This window comes from Hylobates moloch, unplaced genomic scaffold, assembly GCF_009828535.3.
Source record: "Hylobates moloch isolate HMO894 unplaced genomic scaffold, HMol_V3 SCAFFOLD_18, whole genome shotgun sequence".
NCBI lineage: Eukaryota > Metazoa > Chordata > Mammalia > Primates > Hylobatidae > Hylobates > Hylobates moloch.
Genome location: NW_026652293.1, coordinates 79,919,860 through 79,938,579, shown reverse-complemented (window position 1 = coordinate 79,938,579; position 18,720 = coordinate 79,919,860). Strand labels below are relative to the sequence as shown.

At 45.9% G+C, this 18,720-nt stretch overlaps 2 protein-coding genes across 3 annotated transcripts in view; one reads left to right on the top strand and one right to left on the bottom strand.

The window, feature by feature from the left end:
- Positions 1-938: 938 nt before the first annotated feature.
- The window catches only part of NLRP3 (NLR family pyrin domain containing 3), a 42,225-nt gene continuing 24,443 nt past the window's right edge, over positions 939-18,720 (bottom strand). For both annotated transcript variants that reach the window (XM_032136995.2, XM_058430876.1), the window contains exons 7-12: positions 18,055-18,225; positions 13,524-13,694; positions 11,630-11,800; positions 5,830-6,000; positions 5,152-5,322; positions 939-1,441 (exon numbers count right to left, since the gene is read on the bottom strand). In XM_032136995.2, coding sequence (XP_031992886.1) covers positions 1,342-1,441; positions 5,152-5,322; positions 5,830-6,000; positions 11,630-11,800; positions 13,524-13,694; positions 18,055-18,225 — 955 coding nt within the window. In that variant the 3' untranslated portion in view covers positions 939-1,341. The remainder of the gene's footprint in view (positions 1,442-5,151; positions 5,323-5,829; positions 6,001-11,629; positions 11,801-13,523; positions 13,695-18,054; positions 18,226-18,720) is intronic.
- LOC116457665 (NADH dehydrogenase [ubiquinone] 1 alpha subcomplex subunit 3-like) lies at positions 1,601-8,293 on the top strand. The gene is made up of 2 exons (XM_032753829.2): positions 1,601-1,885; positions 7,759-8,293. Exon 1 carries the CDS (start codon positions 1,636-1,638, stop codon positions 1,876-1,878), a length of 243 nt encoding a protein of 80 aa, XP_032609720.1. The 5' UTR covers positions 1,601-1,635; the 3' UTR covers positions 1,879-1,885; positions 7,759-8,293.

Sequence of the window (18,720 nt, the reverse complement as noted above, 5' to 3'; positions counted from 1 at the left end):
TTCTGATTACATTATTTATATAGGGTACCAAAGTGTTTGTAGCAGGAAGGCAGTCGGTAATAGTTCACCGAGATGCAGAAACCAATCTCCAGTTGGTGCTGCTCAGAAGTGCTAACAAGACAGAGTTTGCAACAGAATGTAAATCTCATACTGTTTCCCTTATAAAAATAGTCTCAGGGTTTTTTTTAAATGTCAGCTCATCTAAAAGGCATGTTTAATAATGTGATTGTTTTACATTCTTATACAAGCTCCTTATATCGACAGTTCATAGACTACACTTTGAGTAGCAAAGTGTGGCTACTTTGATGGCTAATTGTATAGACGAAATAGTATTTCCATCCTGAGCAATTCCATGCGCTTTAAGAGTTGTCCATGTGTAGAGAAGCAATTAGTAAATATTTCCTTATAACTTAATGCTCTGTGAAGTATAATAGATGAAGTGTTCCTCGGATGGGATAAATCCAAAATAAGCTGTTATCAACTGAAAGCAAGATGCATCTTCTACATAATACTTCTAGTTAGGAGTGCAGGCTCTGATACTCTCAAACCTTTCCCTCCACGATTTTCAATCTCCTATCAAAGATGAAATTCCACTCATTACAGTTAGAGTGAGGTAACTTTTTAAAAATTATCTACAATGGAATCATTTGCCAAAGTGACTTTTAAAATGCACCAAACAATTTAATTTATCTTTACTGGTTTAGAGAAATAATTTGAAAATTTTCTAGGTACTCTTTTTTAAAATTAAGAAAAGGAAACAATTTAATTAAATAAATACAAAAAAATTTTACATATTCCTGAATTTTCAACTAGCTACAAAAAGCATGGATTATTCTTATTAGAAAACAAAAAACTATTACAAAAATTTTAAATAAATAAATAGCTGCCATAAAATTTCAACATAATATATAGTCAACTAGTTCTGTGTTATGGTCAGTTAATACAAAGATAGCAGGAATTATGATATGAGCAAAAGTAAACAGAACAAAGAAGAAAAGATGGGAAAAAAAGACAGTGAGAAGAGAAAAATAGAGACAAAGAAAGTGCTTTATTGAAGGAGCTAATTACATGAGGTCACCAAGAGGAACATCCTCTCACTGAGGCGCTATGATGAGAACAACATCCGATGCTGTCATTGTCCTGGTCTTCCTCACCCGGGCGTAAAGCAGATGCCCAAGCTCTGTACACGAAGGCATCGTCGACAAGCTCTCCTCTCCGACACTCCACCGGAAGGATCACAGAGCTGTGGTCTTGGCCTGATGGATCGCGGCTCACTCCACCTGAGGACCCCCAGCTGGAGGGCCCGGAGAACACTGGCGTCTGGCAGCCCTGTTTCCACCCCTACCAAGAAGGCTCAAAGACGACGGTCAGCTCAGGCTTTTCTTCTTGAAGTGTTTCTAACGCACTTTTTGTCTCATAATTGAAATACATTTCAGACAATCTGTAAAAGCAAATAGAAAGCCTGGGTTGCACTCTTCAGGTAACTGTCTCAGAGTCGTTAACCTTAAAAGTCTCATCTCTTCATTTCCCTAAACTCCACACACTTCTAAAATGTAAAAAAAAAAAAAAAAAAAAAAGAGGGACCACAAAACTCCCAGAGTGCTCCGCGTCCTCGCCGCCGTCGCCGAGACCAAGATGGCCACAAGACTCGGCGCCTTCTTCAAGAATGCCTGGGCCAAGGAGCCAGCGCTCGTCGTGTCCTTCGTCATCGGGAACCTCGCTGTAATTCTGCCCCCGTTCAGCCCCTACACCAAGTACTCCATCACGATCAGCGAGGCCACGCCCGACCACTACCCAGTGCCGGTCCGCGATGGTGGGAACATGCCTGACGTGCCCAGCCACCCCCAGATCCCCAGGGCCCCAGCCTGGAGTGGCTGAAGAAACTGTGAGCACCTCCAATGACAGAGAAGGCCCCTCCCACGGCTCCCAATAAAAATGTGGAAAAAAAAAAAAAGCTCTAAGTGCCCAATGTGGTTCCTGTTATATTTTTAACTATCTAGTTGGGAAAATTTTAAGTATACGTAAAAGTATAGAAAATAGTATAATGAACCCGCTGTGTCCAATACCCAAGTTCGACAATTAAACAGGTCATGCGAACTTGTTTCTTCTATTGCCCACCCACTCCTCCCACCCATGGATTATTTTAAATACTGCATTTAATGCATCTATCAATAATTCACTTTGTGACACTAAAATATAATTACAATGTCACTATCACACCAAAATTGTTTAACAATAATTTCTTAGTATCACAGTATGTCCAGTCAGCATTTACACTTCCTCAACTGTCTTGTAAATTTTTTTACTTTATGTTCATTTAGTCACTAACCCGATCAGTTCTACACATTGCATTTGCCCAGGATGCCTCTCACATCTTTGATGTAAGTTCTTCCTCCTCTTTAATAAGTTTCCCTTGCAACTTAACTAATAAATCCGCCCATTTGTCCTGCACCATTTCTAACCATCTCAATTTGGTGGTGTTATATACTGAATCTTTGTCTTCCTTAATTCCCATGATGAAGCCCGAACCCCTAATGTGATGGTACTTAAAGGTGAGGCCCTTGGAAGGTAGTTAGAGTTAGATGAAGTGAGGGTGGGGCCCTCAGGATGGGGTGAGTGCCCTTACAGGAGAGATATCAGAGTTTGTTCTTTCTCCCCTGTCTTCTCTCCCTTGCCTCCCCTCCCTCCATGCAATCACATAGCAAGAAGGTAGCCATCTGCAAGTCAGGAAGAGAACTCTCGCCAGCAACCAAATTCATCAGAGACTTGATTTTGGACTTTCTAGCCTCCAGTATTGTGAGAAAATAAATCTCTGTGTTTGAGCCACACAGTCTAGAGCACCTTGTTATCGCAGCCTGAGAAAACGGGTTGATTGCATTCATGGATTCTTCAATCTGTTTTAAGCCTGTCCCTCAGCCTGGGTCCGGAATGTCCCTCAGGGCTAGGTCAGTGACTCTGCATGTAGCAGTGTCCCCAGCTTTGACTTGACCAATCGTTCGTTTTTTCCCCCATCTCTCTTAGCTCTGGGAATGTTGGCTTGTCCTGCAGCAAACGTGCTCCATTATGTTGGCACAAGGATGCAAGGCTGATTCAAACTTGTATTTATTCAAACCTGCATTCCAACAGGTTCTCAGCCTTGGGATCGATAATATGGACAGAAGTCCCTGAACTAAAGGAATTTATATTTTGGGAGCAGAGATAGATAATAAATAAACAAGAAAATGACATAGCACCTAAGATGTGCTACACTGCAGAGGAGAATGAGAAGAAAAAAGCGCTTCTATTTTCAGTAGAATAGTCAAAGACAGCCTCGCAGAGAAGAAGACCTTTAAGCAGAGAATTTAGGAATGTACAGAGAATAACGTGTGTGGATATTGAAGGGGAGAGAGTTCTAGGCAGGAAGAAAAGCAAGTGCAAAAACCCAGAGATGACAGTGATCTTGCAAAACAGCAAGGAGACCACTGTACTGGGGCAGAATAAGCAAGGGCTGGGAGAAGCGGAATCTTCGGAAGCGGGAGAGGCTGGATTATGTGGGGCAGGGAAGCCACCATGAGTGAGTTTGTTGCTCTGATTATGAAAGTGATAAGAAGTCACCGGACGATGTTGGCAAGAGTGATATGATGCGAGTTATGTTTTAGCTGAATCCCGTCTGCTAAAATCAATAACTGATGCAGGGTGGCCTGTCAGAATGCCACCATGACAATCCAGACACCAGGTGACGGTGGCTTGAGCCAAGGAAGAAGCCGTGAAGCTGGCCAGAAGTGGTCAGGGAGTGGCCAGCCTGGGAAGGCAGAGCTCACAGGATGTGCTGACACATTGGACGTGGTTATAAGAAAAAAGAGTGACGACAGAACCAGAAATGTTTTGGCCTGAGCAACTTGGAGGAAGTGACCATTGACTGAAATGGGGAAGAATCAGGTTTCGGGTAGAAGAGAATAGCATGGGTGTGGATCTGGATGTGACGTTTGAGAGGTTTATCAAACCTTCAAGAAGAAAGATCAGACAAGCACGCAGACAGAGACTTTATGGACATATAATCTGGAGGCCACAGCACATATATCATGAAGCCAGAAGACCAGATAATTTAAATGAGAGAGAAAGTGTAGGGAAGAAAAATTAGCTCAGCAACTAAGCTCTGAGGATTCAACACATAAGGGTCAGGATGATGAAGAAAAGGCCAGAAAGGAGACTGAGTAGGAAGAGCTGATGAAATAGGAGAAAACCCAGGAAAGCATGTTGGCCTTAAAGCCAAGCAGTGAAAACGTCTTCAGGGAAAAGTGCGATCATCACGGCTGACAGAACCGTGGGACTCTCCAGGAAGCTCTTACTAGAGAGGCGACGACTACCTCAGTGGTATCACAGAGGTGGGCCGGCAATGTCCTGACACGCTATTGAATTTCATGTAATTTCCCATCTTGCTGTTCCCGGAGTACTCTTTTCCCATTTAGAAATCCTCAGAAACCACCGGGTGCGGAGGCTCACGCCTGTAATCCCAGCACTTGGGGAGGCCGAGGCGGACAGATCACGAGGTCAGGAGATCAAGACCATCCTGGCTAACACAGTGAAACCCCGTGTCTACTAAAAATACAAAAAATGAGCCGGGCATGGTGGCAGGCGCCTGTAGTCCCAGCTACTCGGGAGGCTGAGGCTGGAGAATGGCGTGAACCTGGGAGGCGGAGCTTGCAGTGAACCAAGATGCGCCACTGCACTCCAGCCTGGGTGACAGAGCAAGACTCTGTCTCAAGAAAAAAAAAAAAAAGAAAGAAAGAAATCCTCAGAAACAAAATAACAAGATCCGCACTATAGAAAGACCCTTCCAATTCGGATGACCCACAGACGAGTTCTATGAAGTTCAGTTCCTTGTGTAGAACACAATCCCCTTTGGCCATGATCGCATGAGGGCTTGTGTTTCTTTGGGGGAATATGGGTGAAATCCAGCTTCGCCTTGGTGATTCTAATCATCTCAATGAAGTGCAATGTGTAGTTTAACCCCATATTATCTATTTTAAAAATCCACCACAACTGACCCAGGCCCAACCGAATCTTGAGTGGCTGCAAATGAAGCCAGAGCCATCCCGGATTTTGATAATAGTCAACGTTTCCTGAGAACTCAAGAGTCCCATCACGGGCATCTCTGCAGAGCACACTCACCCCAGGTTCTGCAGGAGGCAGCTCTGCTGTTTCAGCACTTCACAGAACATCATGACCCCCAGGTCGCCCAGGTCATTGTTGCCCAGGCTCAGCTTTCGCAGGCTCTGGCTGGAGGTCAGAAGTGTGGAAAGATCCCAGCAGCAGTGTGACGTGAGGTTGCAGTTGTCTAATCTGCAAAAAGGGGGTGATTTAAAGAAAATGTCCCCTTAACCATCCCCCCAGCTCCCCAAGATCTTAGCATCTTAGCCTGTCTTGTTTCAGGTGAGAAAAAAAAAAAAAAAAAGGCACAGGAACAGAGGACTAACTAGCTTGAAGCAGCCTTGTATGCCAGTAATTATCCTTCTCTCTCCTTTTCAAATCCACTGCATTGCACAGATCAAATTAGTAACAGTGGTTTGTTCATTGATTTACCAAATTCTGTGCCTTTCCCTACATTTCCATAAAATGTAAGTGTCATACTTGTTTTGTGGTACAGAAAACTGTGATGGAAAGGACTCAAGTTCCTACCTTTATATCATCTAGAAGGACTCCTCCCAGTCCCATGATCTGTAACAAGGCAAACACTAAGAAGATACCTCACTTCTAAGATACAGATTATCTTGTGGCCACTCTGCCTGAACGTCCCTCCACCCTTGGCCACCATGTGTTCTCATCGCTGTAATAAGCCAAAGGACTTACTCCAACACTTGAAGCTTGCAGTCGGGGTGCAAGAGTCCCTCACAGAGTAGTTTGATCCCCTTGTCTCCGAGAGTGTTGCCTCGCAGGTAAAGGTGCGTGAGATTCTGATTAGTGCTGAGTACCGAGGACAAAGCTGAACAACAGACTGACGTAAGGCCAGAATTCACCAACCTGTAGAAGGACGGGGAGAAGAGTCCTCAGTACCCAGCTCTTCCCCAACACTGTGCAGCTGCTTCGACTCAGTGCCTTGTCCTCTCTCAGCAGCTGCAGCCTTCAGCTCAGACAGCAGGAGCCAGCATCTCGGATGTAATCTGGGGAGAGCATGACCTGCTGTCTTTGGCTGTCACAGGAGACACAAATGATGTCTCAGCAGATGCTTTGCTGTATCAGTCTGACAGAAAGAGCCACGGCAAACTGAGCCAGTTACACCATACTCCTCCTCCTCCTCACACAGCTTTCCTCCGGCCAGGAGTGCTTCTCAGCACCACTTCTTCCAGAAAGACATCCCAGTGGTTATCCTCAACTAATAATGCCCGTAACACTGCAGACACCTACACTGCTTTTAAATGGACAAAATGAGGATCACAGCAATTAAAAAATAAGTAGGAGCTTCTTAGATGGATAGTAGAAAGTGGGAAAGTGGGGGTAACCTTCCAGGCAAAAGGAAAAGAGTATGCAAGGATAAGGAAGATTAAAAGAACCACCAAGACGTTTCAAAACTAATTCATAGCTGGGCACAGTGATGTCCACCTATAGTCCCAGCGACTTGGGTAGCTGAGATGGGAGGATTGCTTGAGCCCAGGAGTTCAGATGAGATCGGGTGCTCTGGGTGGTATGGCTGTAGATGAGCCCAGGAGTTGAAATTCAGTCTGAGCAACATAGCAAGTCCCCATCTCTAAAACAGCAAAACAAAGCTCATTCAATATGACTCAAAATGGACTGCAAGGTGTGGTAGGAGAGAGGGCAGTATCAGGGACAGCCTTGTGTGCCAAGCTAAGATGTCACTCTGACTACAGAGAAGAACTTTTGAAGGTTTTTGAACAAAGGGTCAATGTTTTCAAATTTGCATTTTAAAAAGTTCCCTCTGGTGTAGTGATGAGTGGTAGAGGGAACCACCGAAAGCAGAGCATTTAGGACCGTCCCCCGATTACTCACTCGGCAGCCTCCTGGAAAGCCCCACTATTCAACGAGGTGGGAGGAAGAGGGCAGGAGCAGGTCAGAGAATGGGGGTGGAAGGTGGGGTATGATAATTAAGCCAATGTTGCAAATGCTCAGCATGTGTGACCCTTGAGCAGCATTGAGACAGGCAGCACACAATATGCAGCCAGACATGAGGACCTAAAGTTCAAGAGAAAAAAATGTGGCTATACCTAACATATAGGCTATACCTAACACACAGCCACATGTATGGCTATACCTAACACATAGGCTATACCTAACACACAGCCACATGTATGGCTATACCTAACACATAAAATGCATAAAAGTTTTGACTGATTAATGCCACTTATAGATATATATCTCAAAGCAAATGCACATGCATAAAACTATATATAGAAATGTGCTTTTTGCAGAGTTGTTTGTAATAGTGGAAAAGAACAGTTATCCCAAAATGCATTATTTGATGAAATAAATTATGGTAAAGCACACTGAGATATTATGCAACAATTGTTAGATCTACACAAATCAGCATGGAAATTTATCCATGATAAATGAAACAAGGATATCACAGAAAAATATTTATATTATGGTTCTAGTTTCAATAGATAGGGTGTTATGGATTGAATTGTTTCCTCCAAGACTTTATATGTGGAAGTCCTAGGCCCCAGTACTTCAGATTGTGACCTTATTTGGTGATACGGTTACTGAAAATGTAATTAGTTAAGATCAGGTCGTTACGAATCTAACATGACTTGTGTTCTTTCACAGGGAAACTTGGGACATGGAGAAAGACGCACACAGACACAGGGAAGACACCACGTAGAGATAAAGGCAATGGTGTGGGAGAGGCATCTACAGGTCAAGGAATGGCAAAATGTGTCAGCAAGATGACATTCCACCAGAAGCCAGAGAAGCATGAACAGATTCCCCACAGCCCTCAGAAGGACCCAGCCTGCTAGCATCTTAAACTCACACTTCTGGCCTCCAGAATTGAGAGACAATAAATTTCTGTTGTTTAAGCTGCTCTGTTTGTGATACTTTATTACAGCAGCTCTAACAGACTAGGCATTTAAAATACTACGTAACAATGTATTACAACTGCAACATGAAAATCACATAGGTCTTCATTCACATTACTGATATAAATACCACCCAGATCAGCATATACAGGAAATCCATTTGTCCATAATTAGCAACCAATATATGTTCACGAAGCTCTGATACTCCCTTGGATGGATTGATGGATTGATGGATGGATGGATGGATCAATGGATGGACAATAGAGGGATGGATGGATGGATGGACGGACGGATGGACAGATGAATGGATTATATAACAATCTATCATATTAAAAAAAAAGTCTGGATGGTTGTTCATCAGACTATTGTAAATGGCCCTCTCAGAAGAGGGCTGACAAGGAGCTTTCACTTTCCACTTTGTCTGTACTATGATATGTTTACACCAAGCATGTGTTACTTTTCTAATAAAAAGTTTGTGAATGATATCTGGGTTTGAGACCTATTGTTGTTGAAATTGAGAGGTGTATGAGAATTCTCAGGGAGTTTAGAAACATTTAGTAACAACAACAACAAAAAAAGGTAAACCAGGCAGGGTGTTTGGCTCACGCCTGTAATCCCAGCACTTTGGGAGGCCAAGGCAGGCAGATCACCTGAGGTCAGAAATTCGAGACCAGCCTGGCAAACATGGTGAAACCCCATGTCTATTAAAAATACAAAAATTAGCCAGGCATGGCAGTGCACACCTGTAGTCCCAGCTACTCAGAAGGCTGAGGCAGGAGAATTGTTGGAACCCGGGAGGCGGAGGTTGCAGTGAGCCAAGATTGCACCCCTGCATTTCAGCCTGGGTGACAGAGTAAGACTCCATCTCAAAAAAAAAAAAAAAAAAAAAAAAACCAAAACTAAACCAGTGGTGAAATCTCCAGACCACAGGAAGAGAAGCCAATGCAGGATCCAGGGAGGGGGAAGCTATAACATTAGCAGGAAAGACTGAGCAGTGACCTAAAAATAAGAGAGAAGAAGGTTTCCAAAGAGGAAGAGAGAAATGAATTAAAGGCAGCAGATGTCAACTAAAGTAAGGACTGGGAAGGACCTGTACGACCTATAAGGACCCAGCCTGCTGATGCCTCAATCTCAGACTCTGGCCTCCAGAGCTGAGAGGCAATAAACTCTTGTTGTTCAGGCCGCTCTGTTTGTGAAACTTTATTACAGCAGCTCTACCAGGTTAGGTATTGACAATAGTAACTACATAGAGTGTATTACAGATGCATCAGGCGCATTTGTAATTCACTTGTTTGTCATTTGGAATTTGGAACCAGGATCACGGAGAGTCACTTGAGCGCCTACGCCTGGTCCTCTTCGGTTCCATCTGCTTTGCCTGGAAGGCTCTTCCGGCTCCTTCACAGCCCATCCCATACTTCACTTAGCACCTGCTCCAATGTCACCCGCTCAGAGAGGCACTCGCCAAACCCGAGCAGAGAAGCACTCCTCGCCATCACTCGTTTTTCTTACAGCTCTTATACACACTGTATAATATTGTTTAGCTTGTCTATTATCTGTTATCATTTCCCTAAAAGAATGGTTGTGAAAACAGGATTTTGGTCTGTTTTACTCACTGCTACTGTCAGTGCCCACCACAGAGCCCCCAGAGGGCCTGCAAAATAAAGAGACCAAATCATGTTTGTTGAACAAACCTGGAGAAGCAGAAGTCAAATTGCTAAGGAAGAGTAGTATTCTAAGGCGATTTGCTGAGGAAGGGTAATACCCTCAGGCGAGGAAATGAAGGCACTGCAGGAGGACTTCACAGAAAGAGATATGGTCACATCTGAGGACTGGCTGATGGGACAGGTCCAAGGAAGTATCGGAGCTTTGTGAACAGATATTGGTTGTTAATTATGGATTATGGATTACTCCTCTGGGAAGACCTTTCCTGCTGTATTTTGTCTTGAATGCTGATCTGGCTGGTATATATATTAATAATGTGAATAAATGAAGACCTATACAATTTGCTTATTGTATTTGTAGATATTATTGAACAGAATTAAGATTCAAAACTGCCTAGTCAATGGGTCAAAAGATGAGGTTTAGCAAAGCTCAATTGGAGGTCCCACCCTTAGGCTGAGAGCCAGATGAAGAAGCCCTGTAGAGAGCCCACTAGCAACATCTCCTGAGGCAACGCACTGGGAATTAAGGCAGTGGCTTGGGGGGTCACAGACATTTGTCTACACTAGAGTTCCGCTACCTTCTCTCTGAGTGCCCTTGGACAAAGGTATGAGGCTCCCTGAATTTTATTTTCTCCTCTTTAAATTGGAGACACAGATTCCCCACCCTATAGCATCTTTCTGAAGCCAACTGAGAAAATCCATGTAAGAACGTGAAAGAGCAGGTGATGCAGGGAAAGCGACACAGGAAAGTGGTACAGAGAAAGTGCATGATTATTAGTGGGTATTCTCTACTACTGTTTACTGCAGAATTCCAACATGAACCAAATGGCTTATGCAACTGCCAAAAAACATAAGGAAATCAGAGGTTCCACCAGTGAAACCATAGTTCTCTGCAACAGGAGGTAAAACATCCACCATGCATCATCAGGTCTGCGCACCACATTTCAAAGACAGACACTAACAAACCAACCTGTGTACCTGGGAGAGCATGGCTACATAGGTGAAGGTGCTGAGCCATGACACTGTTGAGGATATAGAGGCTGCAGTGTAATAGCCCTCTCCTAGTGCAGAGGCTGCAGGGTAAGAGCCCTCTCCAAGCGTAGAGGCTGCAGGGTAAGAGCCCTCTCCTAGCATAGAGGCTGCAGGGTAAGAGCCCTCTCCTAGCCTAGAGGCTGCAGGGTAAGAGCCCTCTCCAAGCGTAGAAGCTGCAGGGTAAGAGCCCTCTCCTAGCGTAGAGGCTGCAGGGTAAGAGTCCTCTCCTAGCGTAGAGGCTGCAGGGTAAGAGCCCTCTCCTAGCGTGGAGGCTGCAGGGTAAGAGCCCTCTCCTAGCGTGGAGGCTGCAGGGTAAGAGCCCTCTCCTAGCGTAGAGGCTGCAGGGTAAGAGCCCTCTCCTAGCGTGGAGGCTGCAGGGTAAGAGCCCTCTCCTAGCGTAGAGGCTGCAGGGTAAGAGTCCTCTCCTAGCGTAGAGGCTGCAGGGTAAGAGCCCTCTCCTAGCGTGGAGGCTGCAGGGTAAGAGCCCTCTCCTAGCGTGGAGGCTGCAGGGTAAGAGCCCTCTCCTAGCGTGGAGGCTGCAGGGTAAGAGTCCTCTCCTAGCGTAGAGGCTGCACACACTGTGTGATAACTGGCACGCTTGCAAGCATGCACACATAAAATGGGTGACTATTCATGTGAGTGCCTTGGAAGCAAGTTTTTCCCTCAACAGGCAATTGGGCTGCACCATCTCTAAGGTTTCTTCCAACACTAAGAAACTCCAGTTCTATAATCATAACTGAGCATGAATTACCTTATTAGCAGTAGTGTACATTACATGCATCCAGTCCTTCAAACCATTTCTGATGTTTTCACCTCCTTACTCTACCTTCAGCTCTGCCTGACCAAAGTAACCCCCATCCACATTTTCCAAATAATTCACCCCTGAAAAGAAGTTACTTTTCTGCTATGACACCCATGAAGACTTACCCCAGTTTCTGCAGGTTACATTGCGGATTCTTGGCTTTTTCACATAAAATTGCGACTCCTGAGTCTCCCAGGGCATTCTCCCCCATGTAGAGTCTGGTCAGGGAATGGTTGGTGCTCAGTACTGATGCAAGATCCTGACAACATGCTGATGTGAGGCAGCAGCTGACCAACCTTCCATAAAGACGGCAGAATGTCAGTCATGTCTCTCACCCACGCTCCACCATGGACAAGGAGGCACCCGTACCTGCCACTGCCTCTACTCCAGTTTACACAGGGACAGGGAGTGGACACAAGCTCTATGTACACTTCTGATTTCCTTTTCCATCTGGTGGAATAACAAGTAAGCATTCTCCAAGCTTGCACCAATACTACATCTTCCCAGTTCCCTACATTCAGCTTTATTGTGGTAAAATACGTGTAAAATAAAATTTACCGTTTTAACCATTTTTAAGTGCACAATTAATGGCCTTAAGCACATTCACATTGTTGTGCAACCATCACCACCACTGTCGCCAGAACTCCTTTCATCTTGCAGAACTGAAACTCCATAACCATTAAACGATGTCTTCCCATTCCACGCTCTCCCATTGCTTGCAGCCACCTTTCTTTCTGTCTATATGAATCTGACTATTCTAGGCACCTCCTATAAGGACAATCACAGAGTATTTGCCCTTTTGAGTCCAGCTTATCTTACTTAGCATAACGTCCCCAAGGCTCATCCATATTGTAGTGTGTACTAGAATTCCTTTTAAAGCTGAATGTACATATATAGCACTTTTCAACACCCTTCATCTGTTGAAAGACGTTTGGTTATTTCCACCTTTTGGCTATTGCTAATAGTGTTGCTATGGACATGGGTGTACAAATAACATGTTTGAGTTCCTGCCTTCTTTTTTTTTTTTTTTTTTTTTTTAACTCTTCCTCTGTCACCCAGGCGGGAGTGCAGTGACGGGATCTTGACTCACTGCAACCTCTGCCTCCCAGGTTCAAACGATTCTCTTGCCTCCACCCCGAGTAACTGGGATTACAGGCATGTGCCACCATGCCTGGCTAATTTTTGTATTTTTAGTAGAGACAAGGTTTTACTATGATGGCCAGGCTAGTCTCGAACTCCTGACCTCAAGTGATCCACCTGCCTCAGCCTCCCAAAATGCTGGGATTACAGGTGTGAGCCACCGCTCCTGGCTGAGTTCCTGCTTTGAACTCTTTTGTGGATATACTCAGGAGTGGAAATGCTGGCTCCAATAGTAATTCTATATTTATTTGTTAGGAATTGCTGTGCTGTTTTCCACAGTGGCTGCGTCGTTTACATTCTCACCAGCAACACACAATGGCTTCCATTTCTCCGCATCCACGCCAATACTTGTTTTCTAGTTTTCTTGCTTTTGTTTGATAATAGCCATCCTAATGGGTGAGAATTGGCCCTTCTATTTTTAAGCGTTTTTTTTAAGCGTTTTTTTCTCTCCTTCAAAATGCAAGTCTCCCAGAAGCCTTCAGGGAAGGGCTGCATACAACATCGAGTGTCTGCATTGCTTTAGCACCATTTTTCTTATACAATGTGAGGACCCAGGGCTTGTCATGAAGTTCTAAAACTCCCTAAAGCAATGCATTACACTGGTTTTTTCTTTTTCTCAGCTAGGCAGTAGGCACTCTAAAGGCAGACATCTTCTTTTTGTTATTATTTATGCTCCTTGTCAGGGTTGAGTGTGTGGCTTTCCCCACAACAAACACTAACTGACCGAAATGCTAGACACCCAGAGACCAGTGCACGCAGTGTGACCTGAGCCACCGAGGCCATTCTCACTCAAACCCCAGCCCACCGGGCCTCACTGAAGCCAGAGGGCACAGCACGCCTCGCTGACAGAGCTTCCTTCGGGGAACGGGATCGACTCACCAGAGCTTCTTTAGATTGCAGAACAGGTGCTTCAGTCCCACACACAGGAGTCTGATCCCGAAGTCCCCAAGGGCGTTGTCGCTCAGGTCCAGCTCCACCAGCTTCTGATTGCTGCTGAGGACCAAGGAGATGTCGAAGCAGCACTCATGCGAGAGGCCGCAGCGCCCCAACCTTCATGCCAAGAACAGAGGCAGAAAGCATCAGAACACACCTGACCAGCGAGCTCCAGAATACAGGAAGCATCAGAACACACCTGACCAGAGAGCTCCGGAATAGAGAAAGCATCAGAACACACCTGACCAGAGAGCTCCGGAATGCAGCACAAGGCACATTGGGAGGTCAGCCCCCAGGCTCCCTGGTCACAGCAGAGGGAGCAACTGTCAGCGAACTCCTGGCCGTAAACAGTGCCGGGTGCATTGAGATCACACCCCAGACATGTGAATGGTGCACTCCTGGTTGGTAAGTGAAGCGGGCGGTGTGGGCCTGTGCACCCACCTCCTTCCCTCGTATTCCTAATCGTTGATGTGCCCGCAGTCGGCACTGCCCTCGCCAGTGCTGCACTCAGCTATTTCTTGTCTTTACCAACATTGTCACCCCATTGTGTTTGATTATTTCATCCCAGCCCTCCATCTATATTGAAAGGAAAAGCAGCTCTGATTCTTTTTCTCTTTCCTTCTTTTTCTTTTCTTTTTTTTTTTTAGAGACAGGGTCTCACTTTTTTGCACAGGCTGGAGTGCAATGGCGAGATCATAGCTCACTGCCACCTCGAACTCCTGGGCTCAAGGGATCCACCTGCCTCAGCCTCCTAAGTGGCTGCAAATACAGGCATGTGCTACCATGCTTAGCCATTTTATTTTATTTATATTATTATTATTATTATTATTATTATTATTTTGTAAAGACAAGGTCTCACCAGCTTGCTCAGGCTGGTTTTGAACTCCTGGGCTCAAGTGATCTGCCCACCTCAGCCTCTCAAAGTGCTGGGATTCCACATCCTCTGCTGCAGCTCTGATTCTTGATTTGTTTCACTGTCACACACATGCACACAAACACACACATACATGACTACCACCATCACCACCACCACCAGCAACAAAAACTATAATTTATCCCTGTCATGGGGGCAAGAACAACATTCTAGCTTCCTTCCAGGGCAATAGTTCATAGGTCCTGGAGCCTGTTAGACCACCTTCCTTTCTGCCCCTATACTTACACCAACTTCAAGCAAATGGACAAATGGATCTCTACTTATCTGCAAAACATCTTTGTCCCCTATCCTTCCCTGTTTGTGTCTGCCTCTCCAGAATCATACAGGGGCAATGGCAGTGGGGAGAGAATTTGGGCATGAAGTTGGAAAAATAAGGTTAAGTGTCCCAAACAGCCAGTGTCCACAGTACTACGATTTGAAATTTATCAAAAGAGCAAAGATAAAGAGAGTGTGATCTATATACATAATGGAATACTGCTCAGCCATAGAAAAGAATGAAGTCACATCTTTGAAGCCACATGGATGGAACTAGAGGCCATTATCTTAAGTGCAACAATTCAAAAACAGAGAGTCAAATACCACATGTTCTCACTTACAAGTGGGAGCTAAACAAAGGGTAACATCCATAGAGCGTGGAATGATAGACACTGGAGCCTCAGAAGGGTGGGAGGGTGGGAGCCAGGCGAGGGCTGGAAAATTATTTATTGGGTACAATGTTCACTATTTGGGTAAGAGTTACACTACGGCCGGGCGTGGTGGCTCGCGCCTGTAATCCCAGCACTTTGGGAGGCCGAGGCAGGTGGATCACAAAGTTTGGATCAGGGAGTTTGAGACCAGCCTAGCCAATACGGTGAAACCTTGTCCCTACTAAAAATACAAAAATTAGCTGGGCGTGGTGGCCCATGCCTGTAATCCCAACTACTCAGGAGGCTGAGGCAGAAGAACCGCTAGAACCCAGGAGGTGGATGTTGCAGTGAGCCGAGATTGTGCCACTGCACTCCAGCCTGGGTGACAGGGCGAGACTCCATCTCAAAAAAAAAAGGGGGGGGTTTACAGTAAAAGCCCAGACACTACCACTGTGCAATAATATATACATGGAACAAAGCTGCACTTGTGCCCCCTACATCTACAAAAATAAATAAATAAAGTAAAAAATGAAGAGCATAGCAGACAGAAAGCATTTAAGCCACGGAACAGCACAATCAAATCAGAATTTTTTTTTTTTTTTTTTTTTTGAGCCAGAGTCTCGCTCTTTCGCCCAGGCCGGACTGCAGTGGCGCTATCTCGGCTCACTGCAAGCTCCGCCTCCCGGGTTCACGCCATTCTCCTGCCTCAGCCTCCCGAGTAGCTGGGACTAAAGGCTCCCGCCACCATGCCCGGCTAATTTTTTGTATTTTTAGTAGAGACGGGGTTTCACCGTGTTAGCCAGGATGGTCTCGATCTCCTGACCTCGTGATCCTCCTGCCTGAGCCTCCCAAAGTGCTGGGATTACAGGCGTGAGCCATCGTGCCTGGCCTCAAATCAGAATTTTCTAAAGGACCATCTTACTTTTGTGCGGAGAATGGTCGGGTGAGGGAGAAAGGCAGACACAGGGAGACCAAAGAACCAATATTCATTCAGTGTGCGCTTTTGGCCACCGATAAGTACTAAGATGTCTGTCCAGGTGTGGCAAAGATGACGGCAAGACAAACAAATGCAAACCCTATCCCCGGGGAGCTGATGGTCTAGGAGGTCACTGCGTGTCCAGGCAAGTGGTAACGGTTGCTGGATCTGGGCTGGTGGGGTGAGGACGAGGAAAAGTGGAAAACAGCTCGGGTAGGAGGAAAAATTGATAAGACTGGTGACAAGGTGAGCGTGTTGAGCCGGAGAGGGAGGTAGCAAAATGTCCTAGAGTGGCGGACTTTAACACTTGCTGTGCGGCTCCTCAAAAATGCAGACGCCTGCATGCGCCCACAGAGCAGGGAATGAGACAGAGCTAGTGAGACGGCCCAGGCACCAGCGTGGTATGGCGTGTGAATCTGATTCACGGTGTGGGAGAGAGCAAGCACATTATTATTATTATCATTATTATTATTATTATTATTATTATTATTTTGAAATGGAATCTCGCTCTGTCTCCCAGGCTGGAGTGCAATGGCACGATCTCGGCTCACTGCCATGTCCACCTCCCAGGTACACACGATTCTCCTCCCTCAGCCTCCCAAGTAGCTGGGACTACAGGTGTGAGCAAGCACATTATTAATAAAGTCACAGGAGATTCCCTGTGACATTTCAACCCATCCAAAGCATTCTGACCAGGCTGGGCAAAGTGATGAGACCACATCTCTACAAAAAAATACAGAAATTAGCCAGCATGGTGGCGCGTGCCTATAGTCCCAGCTACTCAGGGGAGCTGAGGTGGGAGGATTGCTTGAGCCTGGGAGGTCGAGGCTACAGTGAGCCATGATCACACCACCACACTCCAGCCTGGGTGACAGAGGGAGATCCTGTCTCAAAGAAAAAACAAACAATTTTCATAGTTTTTAGCTGAGGTTGCCATTGTTGTAAATGGCAAATTCTCCAATTCTTATCTATGAACATGGCCCATGAGGAAATGGAATATATCGAGCATCATGGTCTTTCCAAGAAATGACATTTTTTTCAGTTCCTCCTTCATTCTTCCCCACACAAAACTTCCCCAGCTGGCTACCAATCCATTCTACCTTCTCACTTGTTCTGGGCTGAACTGTGCCTCCCCAAAACTTACATGTTGAAGCCCTAATCCTCAAGACCTCATAATGTGGCTGTTTTGGGAAATGGGGTCTTTAAAGGAGTGACTGGGTTAACATGAGGTCTTGTGTAGTCATGCGTGACTGTGCCAAATCCATCAGGACTGCTGTCCCGTGAGAAGAGGAGACCAGGCCACTCTTCCCCCAGAGGGAACACGGCGTCAGTACACAGGGAAAAGGGGGCATCTACACGCCAAGGAGGGCGGCCTCAGAAGAAACCAACCCTGCTGACACCCTGATCTTAGACTTTCAGCCTCAGAACTGCAAGAAAATAAATTTTTGTTGTTGAAGTCATTCAGTCTGTGGCACTTTGTTACAGCAGAAACCACACCACCGGCGGGCGTGGTGGCTCACGCCTGTAATCCCAGCATTTTGGGAGGCCGAGGTGGGCGGATCACCTGAGGTCAGGACTTTGAGACTAGCCTGGACAACATGATGAAACCCCATCTCTACTAAAAATACAAAAAAATTAGCTGGCTATGATGGTGGGTGCCTGTAATCCCAGCTACTCAGGAGGCTGAGGCAAGAGAATCACTTGAACCCAGGAAGCAGAGATTGCAGTGAGCTGAGGTCACGGCATTGCGCTCCAGCCTGGGCAATAAGAGAAAAACTCCTCCCCAAAAAAAGAAAAAGAAAAGAAAGAAACCACACCAGCAACCTGGTCCTGAAGATCTTTCTCCAGTCTGTTTTTCTCTCTCTCTCTCTCTCTCTCTCTCTCTTTCTCTCTCTCTCATATGAACTTGCACTCACACAGATCACATGCACGGGGACTCACCACAATCTCCGAATGTTACAGCCAGGATGCTGGAGCGTTTCACACAACACTGTCATCCCTGGATCCCCCAGAGAGTTGTCACTGAGGTCCAATTCAGTTAGACTCTGGCTGGTGCTGAGAACTGAAAAGAGGCCCCGGCAAAAACTGGAAGTGAGATGGCTGTTCACCAATCTAGGAATTAGAAGGAAGACAGAAAGAAAAGAAATCAGCCTCGAATAATAACTAACTGGAGCTGGGGGCCGGGGGGCCTGGCACCAGTTCAGAGAAATGCCTTTCGGGGATTAAGAAATGGGTCACGAAACCAAAAATTGTTCCCAGAGAAATGAAGAGGGCTGGATGAGCCTTGGTAAAACCAGTTCTGCCTCCTCTCGGACAGACAGCATGAGCCTGTGACTGTGGCTGACTGTGGCACCCCACAGCCTGCTCCCCAGTGTCCTTCTCCTCTCGCTCTTACCAGTCCACTGTCCCAACATGGCCCTGAACGTTCTGTGCTGGGTGATCAGAGGGCAGTCCTCACTCCTGGCTACACAATAGCATCAGGAGTGCTCACAAAAATCCTCAGGCCAGGCTGGGCACGGTGGCTCACACCTGTAATCCCAGCACTTTGGGAGGCTGAGGCGGGCAGATCACCTGAGGTCAGGAGTTCAAGATCAGCCTGGCCAACAT